The sequence below is a fragment of the Trichogramma pretiosum genome, unplaced genomic scaffold (genome assembly GCF_000599845.2).
Source record: "Trichogramma pretiosum strain Unisexual culture from Peru unplaced genomic scaffold, Tpre_2.0 scaffold20, whole genome shotgun sequence".
Classification (NCBI taxonomy): domain Eukaryota; kingdom Metazoa; phylum Arthropoda; class Insecta; order Hymenoptera; family Trichogrammatidae; genus Trichogramma; species Trichogramma pretiosum.
Window position 1 is genome coordinate 1624396 of NW_019641696.1, and position 17158 is coordinate 1641553.

Genomic DNA, 17158 nt, shown 5'->3' on the forward strand with positions numbered 1-17158 from the left:
ATTTCGAAATTGCTTTTGATGACATTGGGAGTTTTGTGCAGAATCCGAGAACACCGCAATATTATCACGGAGAGAGGAATTTTAAACTTTCATTCGAGAGTGATTATGTAGGTGTACGATTTCTCGAGCGCGTATATTCTTAATGTTGATCCAAGAGATTTTGCATTTTCGCGTAATAAATTAAATGGAAAAAACGGAAATTACTCGAGTATATAAGCAGGCAAAAAATGATTAACTTTGACTGAACAAATATTTCGTAGTTACAAATAGGATTTCTGATCCTTGAGAACGAATTCAGTTAAATAAATTGTGTTCGAGTGCAAAAAAATTAGTAGGTTCACATGAAGTAAATAAGTCGATTTAAATTATTTTATCTCTTAAATTCAAAGTGTTAAGAGCTACAAAAATGTTTTCAGTTCATCGTTGATTTACCGTAATAACGACCGTAACACGCAGTGCCTGTAATAGTCGTTGTCCATCCAGGTGAAGTGCGTGTCCCTGACAATCACAGCGGTGCTTGCGCGAGAGGCCACTGACACCGACGCGTATCCAGCTTCGCCATCTGAATTCCGCATCTTCGTGCGCGATACGCGGCTGGAAAAAAACCTACGAGTGACCCCTCCATGCATATATAATAAATTACCCCTGATGCCAAACGCGAATATAGATGTTTCACATCAAAAAAAAAAAAAAAAAAAAAAAAAAAAAAAAAANAAAAAAAAAAAAAAAAAAAAAAAATACGCGACGGTATAACTCGGCCGAAGAAATTTGATATGGTTAAAAAGCAAAAGGGGAAAGGCACGTGGGTGGACACGTGCTGCTGGCCGGGGCTCTAGGGGGGCGCACATGAGGCAAACGGAGAGAATCCGATCACCGAGGTGCTTTTCGCGCAAGAAAAAACACTCGAGCCGTAGTACATACGCAAGACATCGTAGGTATATATATACGTAGCGGAGCGCGTGTTGGCGCGTGCAGTCTTAAAAATATCCCCTCGCGTGCGATAGAGAATGAGAGAGAGAGAAAAAAGTCGATGTAGCGCGAACGAGCCGTGTACGAGCTGAAAAAACTCCGTGTCTATCCCCGTACACGCGACCGTGTAGTAGTTGGGATCCATTTACTATAGACCTTGAGTAGAGCTCTATCGCAGGCATACGGCGAGGGTATAAAAGTAGCCCCGCTCTCCTATACAGGTGTATAGATCACGCGATGATCAAAGTCGTGCCTTTGATGGTCAATGCTTCATGCTCGGACGAGTTTTCAACTCTCTCTGTATACAGTCTATATAATATTCCTCGTGCGGCGCACGTCTCGCGCGCAATATCGTACATAAGATATTCCAGCCCACGCGTCGTTGACGCAGCGGCAGTTTTTGTTGATTCTAAAAATCAAGCTAGACTTTTCTACGAGTCTGCGAGCCATTTACTGGGAATAAAAAGAAAATCGAGCGCGGCACACTCGTTACGTTAATTATGTTGACTCGTTATGAAGGGGCACAAAAATTTACGTCGACTTTTATCGCCGCTCGAGTCGTGATTTCGAAAAATTCGAGAAAAAGTTCGTGAAATAGTTATTTTTCTTTCGACTCCCCCACGCAGTCGCGGTTGATCATTATAACGACGATCGGCGATTGTGTCCGACTCTCTCGATGCGAAAGAAGCGATCGACGTTTTAGGGCAGAAACACGTCGATCCATCGCAATATCCTCCGGAGAGACGAATCGCATCGAATCTTTTGCCGGAAATTGATACAACGATTGCCCGTGAGCAGTACGGTGTATCGGGTGAATTGGGAACATCGCGCGCGCACTCGAGTTTCGAAGTCTCGGCGTCTCGATCGATAATCGCTCTCTGCTGCAGCGGTGAGTGCCTCTGCGCAAAGTAGCGCCAACTGCGTTTTTCTTATCCATGCGTTACACCAGTTCGTTCACTTTTATCGCGGGTACGGCGCGCAAATTTCGCTTCTTCTCCGAGACCGCAATTTCGGAGCGCGAGGCTATACAAATTGGCTGGCGGCACCTAATTAAATCGCTGAAATTATTTGGGTCAAGGTGATAGAGCTTCAGGCATACGTTACATTATTACACGAAGCACAACGCGCGAGCGAGCAAAAAAACTGCCCCGTAATACAATGAAACACTTTTTTTTCTCACCCGGCAGCGCGCGCGTGATATTCCTCGCCGCGAGTCTCGCTCCTTTTTATATAGAAATACGAGGTGAGCTTTTTTTCCTCCTGTTCTCTCTCTCTCTCTCTCTCTCTTCTTTCTCTTCCGCAGCTCGAGCGAGCTTGCGACGCGTATCCTATTTTAATATACGTAATAGTACTGGTATGTATACGCTATACGGCCAAGTAAGGAAAACTGACGTATGCCTGCTGCTATGTGTGTGTGTGTGTGTGTGTGTGTACTGGCGAGCCAACAGCAAGAAGAAGAATCGATTTATTCTATTATTATTCCTGAGTTGGAAATAATCTCTCTCGCTCTTTTTTTTTCTATTGCGTTTGGCGTCGCGCGAGCTTCTCCACTCGCGATTCGTTTTCACTACTTTTCTGCGTGTACATAACGCAATATGATAATAGTGCCATGATAGGTGAGTGTGTGTAGAGAAGTCATCCACGCATTTTTCTCGAATGGATATTGCATATACGTCGGAGCCCCACGCAGATGTTCTACGCATGATTTATAATAGATATTACACTTTAGTGTATTGCGTGTGTATACGCGCACTTTGTCTTGTAGGCTGTTTTCTCCGGCTCTCTAGGAGGACTTTTTTCGACTTTTTGAAAACTCTTACATATGCGAGATTAGATCTGCCGAAAAACCCTTATAGACATATTTTAAGTTTGCCACTTGCAGATTTACGGATAAAAGGTACTCGCCATCTGGCGGTGACTTTACTATGTGAGATTTACTGGCGCAAGGGAAGAACGCATACAAACAATTTCATTTTAACAATCAAATTTTTACGCTTGACTTATACGATTATTTTGACTTTACTACTTGCAGATTTACAAAGAAAGGTATACTCGCCATCTAGTGGTAGAAGTCGGCTTTAATCGTGCGCTATTAAACGCGTAGGAAATAAAGAAGTGATTTATTATTTTTTTCAAAACCGCACTTGGACATGGTGCGCATCTAATTGAATATTTTATCAATGGTAATTACGGGGAACCTCTTATTGTTACCGATTATAACTATTTAACCGTTGAGCATGTATAAAATTAGTAAACTTATATGACGATTTTTTTTTACTTTGCTGCTTGCAGATTTGCAGATGAAGGTGCTCACCACCTGGCTGCGAAAACTGACTTTAATTATGATTCAATTTTCATACATCTTCATTATCAATAAAGCCAAAAAAAGAAATCAGCACCAAAACTTCTCATTTTCAATCAAATTGTTCTAAATTGAATTATAGAATGACTTTTTTCTACGCACTTCTGCAACTAAAACAATGCATGTAATTTTGCATTAATCCTACTCAAGCGAAACTCTTCACGTGCGATTTTTTGTCGTACGCCACGTGACGCGTGTCAATTTTTCACAACCTTCGAACTTATTGTTTATCTCCCAAAATTGGCGAGAATCGACGCAGTCATCGTCGTCGTCGTCGTCGCGTACTACTCCGCACGAGCACACCCACGCGATTACAAGACGCTATACAACTCCTTTTCTTTGATTCATCCCTTTGTTGTTCTTTTTTCGACCGTTAATCCGTCTTTTCTCTCTATCTCTGCTCCTCGAGACTCTTCTTCACGCATCGACGAAGTTGAATAATACAAAATACAGTGTGACGCGCGAGGAAATTGGCACGCGAGGACGTTATGGTAATGAAAGTACATCTCTTCTATTATTGTACACGCATATATATACCGCGGAGAGGAGAGAGGGAGGGATGCGCCTGTGCTCGACCATCGACATTAATACCGCCGCGTATAACTGCCTCATCACTTGCCACGAACGCCGCAGTGGCACGCGCAAATTAACGCCGCAGCAAACCACGAGGAATTGCGAGCTTGTAAATTATATACCCGTGTAAAACTTGGCATTCGTGAGATGCGAATTCGACCGCGTGGATGCGAAAAATGTCTCCCAAGCTGAGAACGCGTGTGACGAATTCTTCAGAACAAAAATAAGCAAAGCTCGGCTGCCCATATGTGATACAATTCGATCGAGAGTGCGGGGATCCCAACGATATTCAAAGAGCAGGAGAATATTTCTTGTTTTTCGCGCGCTTCGTGGTGCAGTCGAACAGCTGCGTGGGTGGATTTTACGCATACGTACTACACACGATTATGTGTGAAAGCGTAGGACGCTGAATTACGCGCTTTCCTCTCGTGGCGATCAGAAATAGTTCGAAAGCCTCGACAGATCCATTTCACATTGTAGCCGGTCATTTTATATTGGTATTGTGATAATTATTCGTTAATTGCAGATATTTTTGATGTACGTTGGTATAGGAATATTCAAGTAAGGCGTACCTCATATAGAGACCTTTACTTTTAATGCGAGTATTAAAAGTAACGAGATGGTACTAGAACTATTTTGTTCGAGACAGGTAATAGTTCATAAATTACCGCTAGATAGCGCATTACCGAATTCTCAAAAGCCAAAAGAATAAGGAAAAAGTTCTAGCATTAAGTAAAAGCGATATTTAATCGAAAATTTAGTAATGATCGCTTAGATCTATTAAATCTATTCTAAGTAATCGGATGTATATTCGATGGCGAGAGTAAAATTCAAGATCTACTGGAAATCGCATCTAGTTTTAATTTCCGAAAAAAGCTCTCGGAATTTCACTTTCAGTCTTATGCACACCCGCGTCTCTGCTCGATACAACATGTTCCATTACTATACGGCCTCTCTCTTGTTTCGTTTCGTTTCAGAGAGAGAGAGAGAGAGAGAGAGAGAGAGAGAGAGAGAGAGAACAAAGGAGTAAAATTAAACCATGTTTACCAACGAGGCGAGATGGAAGCACATGAGCGCGACTCTGTTGCTGCTGCTTTGCTGCACGGTCCGAGCCGAGAACTCGGCGGCGCAACAAGCTCAAAAGGACGCGACGGCGGCGGCGGCGGCGGCTGCTGCTGCAGCCAACTCCGACGACGACAAAACGAACGAGATTGGCTTCTTCAGGGACGAGCTCGATAAATATTATCAGGTACAATTTATTGCTATCGCTAATGGATTAAATTTAAAACACACATTGTGTACATAATAAATCTGACTTTTCTTTCGATCGAATAAACTCGCGCGTATATACCTCAGCTATAAAAGATTAAAGTCTCTCGTCGCAGAAGCGAAAAAAATAATGAACAAAAATTTGCCCGGTTCATTTTCTCGCGATCGCAATTTCCGTCGCTTTGTATAACGCGTAATTGTCCTTGATGTATATAGCGCCAAGAGAACCCGGCAACGTCGAGGCGTCTCGGCTACTACGATCCAGCCTCGGTGCTCGTGAGACGTCTGCTCGCCGACGAGATGATGGCCAAAAAAGCTCAGCTGCTGCGCAGCTTTCAGCAGCAACACTCGAGCCGAGGAACGAAGAAAAATGATTACGACGAGGACGCGCCGCCCGCCGACTACTATTACACCGTCGGCGGCGGCGGTGGCGGAGATCTGCCCGCTGAATTCCGAAACGTCGACGAGGTGCTGGACGATCTGGCGAAACAGCGATTATTGAAGATGGCCTACTCGTCGTCGGGCCAGCCGAGAGGTGGCAAAAAGCCACTCGGTTACGGCCAACTGATCGGCGGCGGTAGCAGCGACGACGATCTCTTGTTCAACGCCTTGGACAGCAACAGCGTGAGCAGGAACAGCAACAACAACGACGAGGACGAGTACCAGCAGAAACGGGCTTACGCGCAGGGCTTCCACAGCGTGAGAGGCCGCCGAAGCGGGCCGAGCTCCTACTACGCCAACGGCAACCTGTTGGATCAGCTCGACGAGTTCGAGAAGCGCGCCCTGCTGTCGGGCTTTCAAGTGAGTATATATTATATATACTATGCATCATGTCATCGCAACGAGAGAGGAGCTTTTTTTTTGCTAACGGAGCTTTTACGTATAATAACAGAGCATGAGAGGCAAGAAGGACCTGGTGCTGGAGGATCTGCCGCTGGAGCTGGGCCGTTATGTGGCGGCCAAGCGTCGCATGCTGGGCTTTCACGGGATGCGAGGCAAACGAAGCCTCGCCCCCAATCGTAAGTGTATATATCGTTATATCGTTATTATCATTATTACGATGCCTCGGCCCTCTTATACCTTAGTTGTGTATATTATCGAGTAGCCGTGTAACGAGACGCCCTGCGGCAATTCGTTTATCGCGACCCCCGTTTTTATTGAGATCCGGATGCGTAAATAAGTACATGAGTCGTGAATACACGATTGATGCACGGGTGGAGCAAGATTTTTTTTCTTCGGGTAGTAAAATTATGAAATTTCGCGTGCAAGCTTTGGACCTGCAAGATCTAGTATAGTATTGAAAAGCTACGATGCGACTGTACATTGACATATACAATTAATTTCACTTCGCCACTTGCAGATTTACAATTAAAGGTACTAGCCATCTAGCGGCGAATGTCAGCTTTACTGATAATTGAATTTTCGAGATTCGCTGGGCACTTAACGCCAATAAGCAATCAGTATTGTGGCATCAATTTTTAATCAAAATGTTTCAATTTGAGGGTAGACTTTATACTCTTTTGTATTTATTTTTGCTTTACAATTAATTCATGCGATTGCACTTCCGTGCTTTTTTGTGCAGTTAACGTAGTCAATTAAATCAGTACTTATACATCAATTTTCATTGAAGATTTCATGTAAAATTTGACTTCATATAAAATTCAGCTTCGAGTACTTTTATTTTAATGTCTAATTTCACGTTAAATCCGCTTTCGATTTAACAATTTTTTTCAACAGAATTGTGAAAATTGTTCGTGAGTTCAAAGTAAATTTAATGGACATTCGCATCAGACTATTCAATCATTCATACCGTTAATGTACTGGAATTGTGCTACTAAAAATGAATATTCTGTATATTTATTTGATAAATTTATGGGTTAATAAATAAAAACTTTAACATTTCGCTGTCATTTTATAAGATTTAATTGCTACATTCGCATTAAAAGAAACGTATTATACTTGAAAACTAAAAAATTTAAATTTATTTAAAATTAAGGCTGGTGCGTTTAATAATCCACGTATTTTAAATTTTTTTCGGGAACGCAGTAGTTTTTAAGTTACCGCTAGATGGAGTTTGGCCGCATTTTTGCTATACCTAAAAGAGAAAAGACATTATCTAAAAGCAATTTTTCTAAACGTCTATAAATTCTATCGTCCATAAACATCGCCTATTAATGTTATATTCTCTTCGCGCGAGCGACCAATTGGCCCGGGCTTCGTTTTCTAATTACGCGTACGGCGACATTATGATAATGGCGTATTGCGAATGCAGCAATTCGGTCGTACATATTGGCCGCGCGTCGACGCGAATTCATAAACCGTTTCGTACCCGCGCGTGTTCCACATCGAAATAATAAAAGCTCGCTATAGGCGTGTTTGCGAGCGCGGGAGAGGGGGGCAAAAGTTCAGTAGCTTTGTCATTATACATTTATGGGGCGCAATAAAAATCTACGAGGCATTTGTTGCTGCGTCGTACAATATGGACGTGATAAGCCTCGATGACCTTTAATATAGTGCCTATAAGCAATAATCGGCGAGCGAAATCTTGGCGCGCGATATTAAAGAACTTCGACTTGATACGTGCGGCGATCAATGATAACACGTGCGGCAGCAGCCACACAATAGCCGCGTACGTATAAAAAAGAGCTCGGGCAGAATCACGTATTATAATGGCCTCGTATATCTATTGTCCATTTATATTCTCCGGCTTACGGGGTTGGGCTCTCAGTAGCCACATAGATAAGAGGACAAGACAAAAACAAAAGAGAGAGAGAAAAGCTCGAGCGAATTCGTTGTCTCTCGCAGTCTTGTGTAATATATATATTCGGAGTAGCTAAAAATTGATGTAACGCGTGGTACGAGCTCGCCGTCGGCGGCTGTAACGTAAGTTCGTTTCGCTCCGACACTGGTGTGCACGCATTTTGCGGCCCTCTATCCTGATGCATAAGATCACGCTCTTTCTCTCTATCGTTCTCGACGTGAATGTCGCGGCTAACGAATTCACAAAAGCTTTTGTCGCGACAACGACCAAAAGAAACGGCTAAAAACTCGAATTATACGCAGAGCGAGTTCAAAGCGAAATAGTTAGTTAGTTAGCGTCGAACTTTGGCGCGAGAATCTCTCCGCGCCTTTTGTGCTCTGTTGTTCGCGCGTTGTACATTCCTCGGCGAAGCTCAAGAGAGAGAGAGAGAGACAATATTATAAAAATAATAATGTGGACGAGAAGGAGAGATAAGCTGAACAGTTTGGGCAAGTGTTTTCTCGCCTATAGATGAATACGTAATTTCACCATGGCCATGCGGCGAAATATCAGATTGTTTTATTTCTAATCTTCGTCACTTTGCATGGGATTTTCATGAAAATTAGCGCTGAGCCATCCATCGATCTGTCGTGGTACTATGCGCCGCTCGCGTATTGGACTTAGTTACATTTATGTAACAAAAGCCCGAATCCTTCTCATGGTAAATGAAAAAATCCTGTTTTGGAATTTTTGTAGTTTTTATCTTGCACGGACTTGAACGACATAAATACCAAGGAAAAAGGGGTTAAATTTGTCTAAGAAATGCACGTGAAAGTGCATGAAAGTAAATTGCTTGCAGTGTTTTTAGCCCAGTAAAATTCAAATGAAAAATGAATGGATTCAAGGTGATATCATAAAATTGCACGAAAATCAAAATCATCATTAAAAATAAAGCATCAAAATGCACGCCTGACGCAACAAGGAAAAAATTAACGTCCTCCAAAGTACATCGTATCGAGGATTTTCCGAAGGCACGCAGTCAATCGTCGCAAGTCGATCGTAACGAGAATAACGACGCTTTCAATTCGATTAGATATGCGCGAAAAAAAAGATTTACAAAAATATATTCTCTACACAGAGGCGTGCGACGGCACACAATACACACTCGATATATATTCGTTTCGTCCGCGCGTCTGGACTCTGTATATCTCTATCCAGTCTCTCGCTCGCGCGCTCAGCCTGGCGCCAGAGGGTCGCCTCGACGATTATATTATTCTTTGCCTTTCTTCGTCGCGGATATATGCACTCTTACTGGATCTGTTTCTCTTTTCTTTTCTTCTTTTTTTTTTTTTTTGCTCTTTTGCGCATCGTCACGCGATCTCTACTCTGGGCCGCGCTGCTAATTCTCGACCGCGTGATTTGTGCGATTTGTTCGTGCGATGCGTCGTCGACGACGAGGCAAATTATATCAAACTTTCGTACTCTTTCCGTTGGATATAACGCCATTTCCGGGGGGCCCCCGCCCGAAATTCGCCCCGTTACTTTTTTGTTCTCGCGGACGGTGAACTCGACGCGCGATATAATTGAACGAGGTATATATATATCGAATTTTGTGCGCGATCGTTTTAAAGACCATCGAGCTTGCGCAAGCTCGCGAGCTATTGTAAAGTTGACACCCCCGCGCGCGACAAACTTGTGAGAAAATTGCAGCTATCTAGCTGTGCCGTCGCTTCTTTGTCGCGCAGCATCGTTAGGGCGTGTTTTGTACTTATAGACTGCGACGACTACGAGTCCCTCGATCGTGTCTGCTCCATGCAAATTAGCGACTTTTGTCGCGTCGCAACTTCTTCCGATGTATACTCTATGACAATAATGATACCATGCATCTGACACTTTTTTACTTTCAGATTTAAAAAAGTAATCGCGCGGACGACTCGAGGGGGTGTGTGCAGAGAAAAAAAACCCCATCCACCCAGCAGCAGCAGCAGCAGCAGCAACAACAACAGCGACGGAAAAACCACAATCAACCCAGCAGCAGCGTCGTATATATATATAGCTCGAATATAAAATAAATTCACTCCATGGATCCTCTCTTCCACCGATACTCTATATATAATATATAATCATTCGACCAGACTTATGCACGCGTGTTTTTCTCCGCTGACGAATGTGTGTGTGACGCAGATTATTATTATTATTATCACATAGAAAAGAGAGATTATATTTCGGGCATACGAGAGACGTCTTGTGTGTCCGTCTTCTTAAATAAGTGTGAGCTATAGCTGTGAGGTATACATGCGATACGTCTTAAATCCCTTATGGCAGTATCGTCGTATATCTCATTTATCAATGTGTGTAAAATTTCATCCTTTTCTCAATTTCCCTTCCTCTCTCTACACTTCGTTCTATAAAATTTTTTCCAACCAATTTTCATCATTTTCCTTCCGTTCTTCCTATCCTTCGTTTTAATTTTTTTTAATCCTCTTCGTTGTTGCCTATTCTTATATAAAAATCAATATATCCTCGTACTTATAATGTACCTTTCTTGTGAAAAATTCGAGTACAAATTAAACGAAAAAAAAAACGAAAGAAAAAAAGTCCAATATATTATTTTTACAAAAATCATGACAAAGTATTTAATGAAAAATGAATATAAAATGTAAGCTACCCGATACAATTAAATTTTAACGTAAGAAGCGACAGTATAATTAAGTGTTAATGGATATATCAAATTTCATGCTATATATAAATATAGTTGCGTAAGCAAAAAATAAAAATTACAATTACAAGGAGAGAAATAGATAATGATTACCTAAGAAATAAATAATTATATGAACGAGTCAAGTCATATATATTTTTCTCTGATATGAATGTTGAACTATTTGATAATAAAAATTAATCGATTGCAAATTGTTATGATATTATATATCCTTCCGGTAAACAACAAAAAGCTAAAAATGACTGCTTCGAGGACTTTACTTTACTATCGTACACCGTACTAATCCAGATAAGTCAATACGCATACACACGATGGACTGAATAAACATTGAATACGAAACAAAAAAATTAAAACCAAAATTTCATTAAAGTTATATAAAAGATTACACGAACGACTCTTATGATTCCTCGATATGTGATTGTTAATTGTGTATTATTGTTGCGAGCTGACCGTTGGTTGATGGGATGATATTTTGAACGCGGCTGCTGGCAAATGGGATGACAATTTTTGATATTAATAAAACAAAATAATAGCATTGAAAATTTAGCGGATTAAGCGAGAGAGAAAAGCCTAACAAAACAAAAGTAGATATATTATTGATTATTATTGTAATTAAATAATTTTAATGAGATTATCGCGGATTTGCCGCCCCTCTAATTCGGTGGCTCATAATAATTGTTGATCTTTTATTAATTGAAAATTGCAACGATGATCGTGTACGTATATCTGTATAGTTGTAATAATAATATGTGCATTTTCCTCGAAATATCGTGTAATAATGCTAGTGTTTCATCACAATACACAATCTGATCCGTGTCCAAACAAAAAGTAAAAAATGATAATCTTTGCACTGCTACTTATTACGCTCTTATACTGTACTTTTGTCTCTGCGAGCACATGCACACACGAGCACACATGTGTTTACTCTTTTACTCGTATAACGTCACATTTTTTTCTCTCGGTCGACCGTGCCAATTTTTCGCAATATAAAACCAGAGAAGATGTAAGTGATCTTTAGACATTAACTACTCGAGTTATTGTACTTGCGCATTTTTCCAAAAGATAAAAGAGTTTATATATATAAACAGAGCATAGATCGACTAAAAATTCTTTGGTTCGATTGGGTTTTTTGAATTTACATGATAAATAAAAAGTAACTAGTTAGAACGAATATTTGCAGCGAAATGCGGGCATTTTGAGGCGAAGATCGTACACAATGGGTGTCGCAATGAGAGAGTAATTTATTTTGTAAAGCATTTATAAAATTAGGAAAAATGTGAGAACTTCAAGATGTGTATATGGCCGTTTTTTTACTTCGCATAAATGATATATTTTATTGTTGAATTATCATTGACGCAGAGAAATTAATTCCAATTTATTGGTCGAACTGCGCAAGTGGGACGACACGAATCGGAATAATTTTACCATAATTGATTTTTTTCTGGCTATCAGCAGATTTTTAATTTGTAAAGATAAAATCTATGATCAATCCTATGATGTACTACGTATATTTCTCTTCGTTTAAAATAGTGATCTACACAATTTTTGAAAAAATCTTTAATTATATAAGAGATTAGATAAGGAAAGAGGCAAAAAGAAGAAAATGATATATCGAATTCCGAAATGTAAATAAAACAATTAGTCATATAAGCCGATGACTAGACAAGGGAGAAGATGATTTTAGCAGCTACTCGACAAAAAAACGATGTCCCGTTTTCTTTGCGTTTAGGCAGATGCTTGCTGTGCGAATCGAAGGAAGATTGGAGATTAAAAAAAAATTTATTCCTGTTCCTCATATCGGTGTACGCTGTATAAAAAAAAGAAATAAAATAAAAATGATACATGAAAAATCTCTACTTTGTCTCAATGTTGTTTGAAATCTGTGTAACCACACATACACACACACCTTCATCAAGATATACTTGAAATAATCAAGATTACTCAATTGAATTACGAAACAATGTCAAGTTTATTATAACTCTGCTCTTTTTTTTACAGATTTTTTCATTAAAATTTTCCTAGTAAAAAATTTATAAGTGTACACGTATAAACATTAAACTTTTAAAAAATTTCTGAGGCGACAGTCGTATTATTTCGGTGCACGCGACCGTGCACGGTTCGTGCTTTTTCCTTTGCAACGCAGAAAAATAATCGTTTAAATTTAAATCTATATTGCATTTAATAACAAAGCTATTTTTCCTGTACTCTTAATCGTACAGATATAATAATATTACATATAACTAGTTTTGTTAATAATATTTATAACGTTCTTTATTAACAAAAACATTTGTCAACTCAAGTTTCAGAATTATCTATTTAAAATGTAAAGATAATAAAACAATGTAAATGTAAAAGTAATAAAATCATAAATGCTTGTTTAAATAATTAATCAAATGAAATAAGTTCTGCTATCTCTGGTTCTTTCTTTTCTGGCTCTTTACGCGTGTCCGCTGGCTGTTGTAAAGGTTGCTGCTGCATTGGTTGCTGTTGCATCGGCTGCTGCTGCATTGGTTGCTGCTGCTGTAGAGAAGGTTGTTGCTGTTGTTGTTGCATCGGTTGCTGCTGCATCGGTTGCTGCTGCTGTAGAGGAGGTTGTTGTTGCTGTTGATGTTGTGGTTGTTGTTGCATCGGTTGTTGCAGTTGTTGTTGTTGTTGAAGTGACTGTTGCGGTTGGAAAAGTTGCTGCTGTTGAATCGGTTGCGGTTGCTGAACGGGCTGTTGTTTCAATGCTTGTTGCTCGGCGTGCAGCTGTTGCATCATTTGAAGATGCATTGCTTCGGCCTGTGGCTGACCCATTAAATGAGAGGTCATTAGCGAATGTCGCGTCTGAGGTTGAATTCGTTGAGTCATTTCTTCCAACTGTTGCAAAGACGTCATTTTTGAGTGGGTTTGAGCAATTGGTGATTTTTGAGCTCCCTGCATTTGTGGTACAGCTGGAGGAAGTTGAGCTGCTGCTTGCGCGTGCTGTGGTCCGCCTTCCATTCGTCCATTACTAATTTGATGCGAAACTAAAATTTCAAAGTCAACCGATTTTTTTAATAATAATTACATCATTTAATATTAATTAATATCACAAAATGAAAATTGTATAATACCTGGTAAGGACATGGTGGTAGATGGCATACTCATTTGTCCAGGCAATGTCATGTTAAGACTGTTGTGTCCTGCTGGTACCATACCTACATTTTGTGTCGAGGGGTCAATTTGACCAGCCATCATTGTCTGCCCTAAACCACTAGCGATTGAATGTGAGGGATTTTGATGATGAGAGTAAACCGAATTTACTTGCTCTGGAGCTAAGGAATGTCGTTGCTGCTGCTGTGACTGAGGTTGTGATTCAACATCAGGTAAAGTTGAAAGTGACTATAAGATTAGTAATTGGTAAAATAATTGAATGTTTGGATTTTTTTTTCATCAACAGTATACTCACGTTTATCATACCAGGTCCAGATACAGTGACTTTTCCTAAACTTTCTTGGCCAGATAAGGGTAGTCCTTCAGCACCGAGAGTTTGATTATTATAGGCTGCAGGATCAGGCATTGTTTGTTGTGGATGTTGTTTCAACATATATCCTGCTGTAGCATTCATTAGATACGGATCTGTAGGACCAGTGGCAGCCATTGGATACGAATAAATAGGCTGGCCACCAGTTTGAGTGATAGTGCCATAAGTTGGCTCTTGCATCGGATACGGCATCTGTCGTACGGGAGAGCCAGGACCACCAGGCATATCGACATATCCCCCAAGTTGATAACCACCGGACATCATGTACTGCTGTTTTTGTTGTTCAGCTCGTAATTTCATTTCCCGCTCTTGCTCTTGAATACGATTGAGAGCTTCTTCGCGTAACATCTGCAAATGTTCCTGTTTCGATTTGCGCATCACTTGAAGCTTTTGAGCCATCAAGACTTGTTTTTTGCGCTCCGCCTCTTGTTGTTCGCGCAAAACGGCTATGCGATGCTCTTCACGCAATGCGTCTAAGGCAGCTCTGGCGTCTTTGATCTGTGTAAGCTTGTCTTGTAAACCTTCAAAGTGAACTCTTTTATCCTCTTGGTCTTGAATATATCTCAATAGTTTAGAGTGCAGAGCTGTAATATTCATGAAAAGTGTTTGCACTGAGCTATCGTTTGCGATAGATCGCCCTCTTGATGAATCGCTTTTCATTCGGTTGACAAAAATCTCTACTTGCGATTTTAAGTTTTCTACAAAATTTTTCATTTCAGGATCAACTTCACCATTTTGTTGATGCTGTTGCTTTACTGGAATGATCTTTGCTGGCATTGGACTCCCCATGTTAGGGGCTGAAGGGCTAGTTACATTTAGCCTAGAGTTTTGTTCTTCCAAGGCAGATTGACGTTGTTCCCAGTACTGGCGATTGAGATATTTAGCAAGCTCAGGATCTACATCTTCGTCATCCTGAATTTTAGATGGACTCGGTCCCTTAAAGATAAAATTTCACATTATATCCATGAAATAAATTAAAAATATAATTCTTTGCTTACTGGAGATGGTGGTGGTGAATACTGGACATTTGAAAATGTTGAATTTGAAAATGCAGCAGCAGAATAAGAGGAAGCTGAATTGGAGATAATGGCACTGGTAACCCGTTTCTTCTCTTGTTCCTTATGTTCAGCTTCACTCTGACTCAATGCTAGAGCAATTTGTAATTCCTCTTCTTCTCTGAGTTCCTCATCAGTTTTTCGTGGCGGTACTTGCTGTTGTTGGGCCAAAGAACTGGTTAGATATTCAGCAGGAAGATCAGATTCTTCCCGTTTAATAGCAACCACAGGTCTAATAGAAATACAACAAAAATCTTTAATAAAAGATAAATAAAGTTAAGCAATAAATATTATGAAAATTTTACTAACTTGTTGACTAAATCATAGCAGGTATTGCAAACACGAACTTCTTTTTCAATGCCATATTTTGGTATGGTAGATGTTTTTGCTGAACATTGGTGGCAAAAAACTTGGCCACAAGCTCTACAATGGTGTTTTCTCACAAAGGTACTGAAAGCTGTTCTGCAGCGATGACACGTTTCACCATCGACCCACTCAGGAGCATTATCAGCAACGAACATAGCATCACTTTCTTGTAAGGCAGGGAATTCAAAACCTTCAGCTTTCATAATGCGCATTGTATCTTGCACTGCTCTGTATTTTGGTGTGTCTCTAAAAGCGTTGGCCCATGCTTGGATTAATTCCAATATTTTGTTTCTTACAGGTTCTTGTTGAGTTTTTTTTGCGATATCTTTCAATTGCTCCATATACTGTTTAGTGCAGACTTCGTCATGCATTATTGAGCCACAATTTTTAATACAAGATTCAAGCACCTAAAATTAATAATAACACATAAATATTATTTGAAAAATGAATCATTTTAAGAATTGCGATGCTAAACTCACTTACCAATAAACCAAAACTAGCAGTGTGAGGATTATCATTGGTAATTTTCTTATTAATGGCAGCCAAAGCTACTTTTGGTCTGTGAAATGAAAACAAAATATGATTATAGTGTCAATAAACTCATAAACATACACTTTAAAAAATTCTTCAAAAATTCATTTGGAAACACGATAAATGGAACTTTAAATACCAATCATTTATAATAATGTATTGCAAATCTAGAAGTAACTATATCTTAATCAAACATTTATTGCATGATTCTTGCCAATCAATATTAATTTAATTTTCCGACTTTTCATTCGCTTGGAACTTGAAAAAATTTGTAATAATATTTCAATCGTTAGTTACAATCATTTTGTTCCAATTAATCATGTGTACATATGTTTACGTAGGTTATGACGTATCGAATGGAATCACAAGTATTTTATTACTATTTCGCTGGTCATAAAGTACTTACGGGACGTCGCCTTGTCTTATCATATCGCAAATACTCATGATTTTTGGCCATTCTGGCTCGAGATTGAGATTGCTCGTTGCCTTCTCTGTTGAAAAAATAAATGAAGCAAAGAAAAAATTACGCCATTGTTGATGTTAAAAAGCATAAGAGAGTGTGGTGTTGCACTCGACGTTTATCAAGCGTTTGACGCATCATAATGCACTTGGTAAACAAGGAGCAGCAGCAGCACAATGCGAAGAAATAACAAAAAGAAAGACACTGACCGAGCAACTTGGTGAAATTGCTGTTGTAACTCGACAGAATCGGCATGATGGTGTTTTTCTTTATTCAAGAATACCAGATGATTTTGACGACTGTTCTTCCGAGACCGAGAGACGATAGGATTGTGCCAAGCCAACGATTGTTTTTCCCCAGCCTGAGTCACTCCTTCGAAACGTCACAGCAGCAGCAGCAGCAGCAGCAGCAGCAGCACACGACGTATATATATTATGCAGTATAGTATTGCTGTGTACACCTCTTCGTACCGAGTGCGTATATACTGTGTACTTGTAAAAATTAGATATCGAGTTTTAGCGACGACTGCTCGCGTTCGGCCGACGTTTGACACTATCACAGCAGTATAACGTACAATATGCCTTTGGTTATTGTTTTTTACACTGCGCA

General features: G+C 39.9%; 2 protein-coding genes across 3 annotated transcripts in view; one reads left to right on the plus strand and one right to left on the minus strand.

Annotated features, from left to right (window-relative positions):
• LOC106656564 overlaps positions 1–12201 on the plus strand; it is a 28553-nt gene extending 16352 nt beyond the window's left edge. The window contains exons 2-5 of one of the 2 annotated variants that reach the window (XM_023462042.1): positions 4882–5153; positions 5390–5974; positions 6066–6192; positions 9821–12201. In XM_023462042.1, coding sequence (XP_023317810.1) covers positions 4944–5153; positions 5390–5974; positions 6066–6192; positions 9821–9834 — 936 coding nt within the window. In that variant the 5' untranslated portion in view covers positions 4882–4943 and the 3' untranslated portion in view covers positions 9835–12201. The remainder of the gene's footprint in view (positions 1–4881; positions 5154–5389; positions 5975–6065; positions 6193–9820) is intronic. The other variant, XM_023462041.1, reaches the window with a different exon arrangement.
• A 376-nt stretch (positions 12202–12577) lies between these two features.
• On the minus strand, positions 12578–17156 carry LOC106656470 (hepatocyte growth factor-regulated tyrosine kinase substrate). The gene is made up of 8 exons (XM_023462043.1): positions 16759–17156; positions 16496–16580; positions 16042–16117; positions 15502–15965; positions 15136–15424; positions 14063–15073; positions 13728–13995; positions 12578–13640 (listed from the first exon to the last, which is right to left on the minus strand). Exons 1-8 carry the CDS (start codon positions 16802–16804, stop codon positions 13018–13020), a joined length of 2862 nt encoding a protein of 953 aa, XP_023317811.1. The 5' UTR covers positions 16805–17156; the 3' UTR covers positions 12578–13017.
• Between the last annotated feature and the right edge of the window lie 2 nt (positions 17157–17158).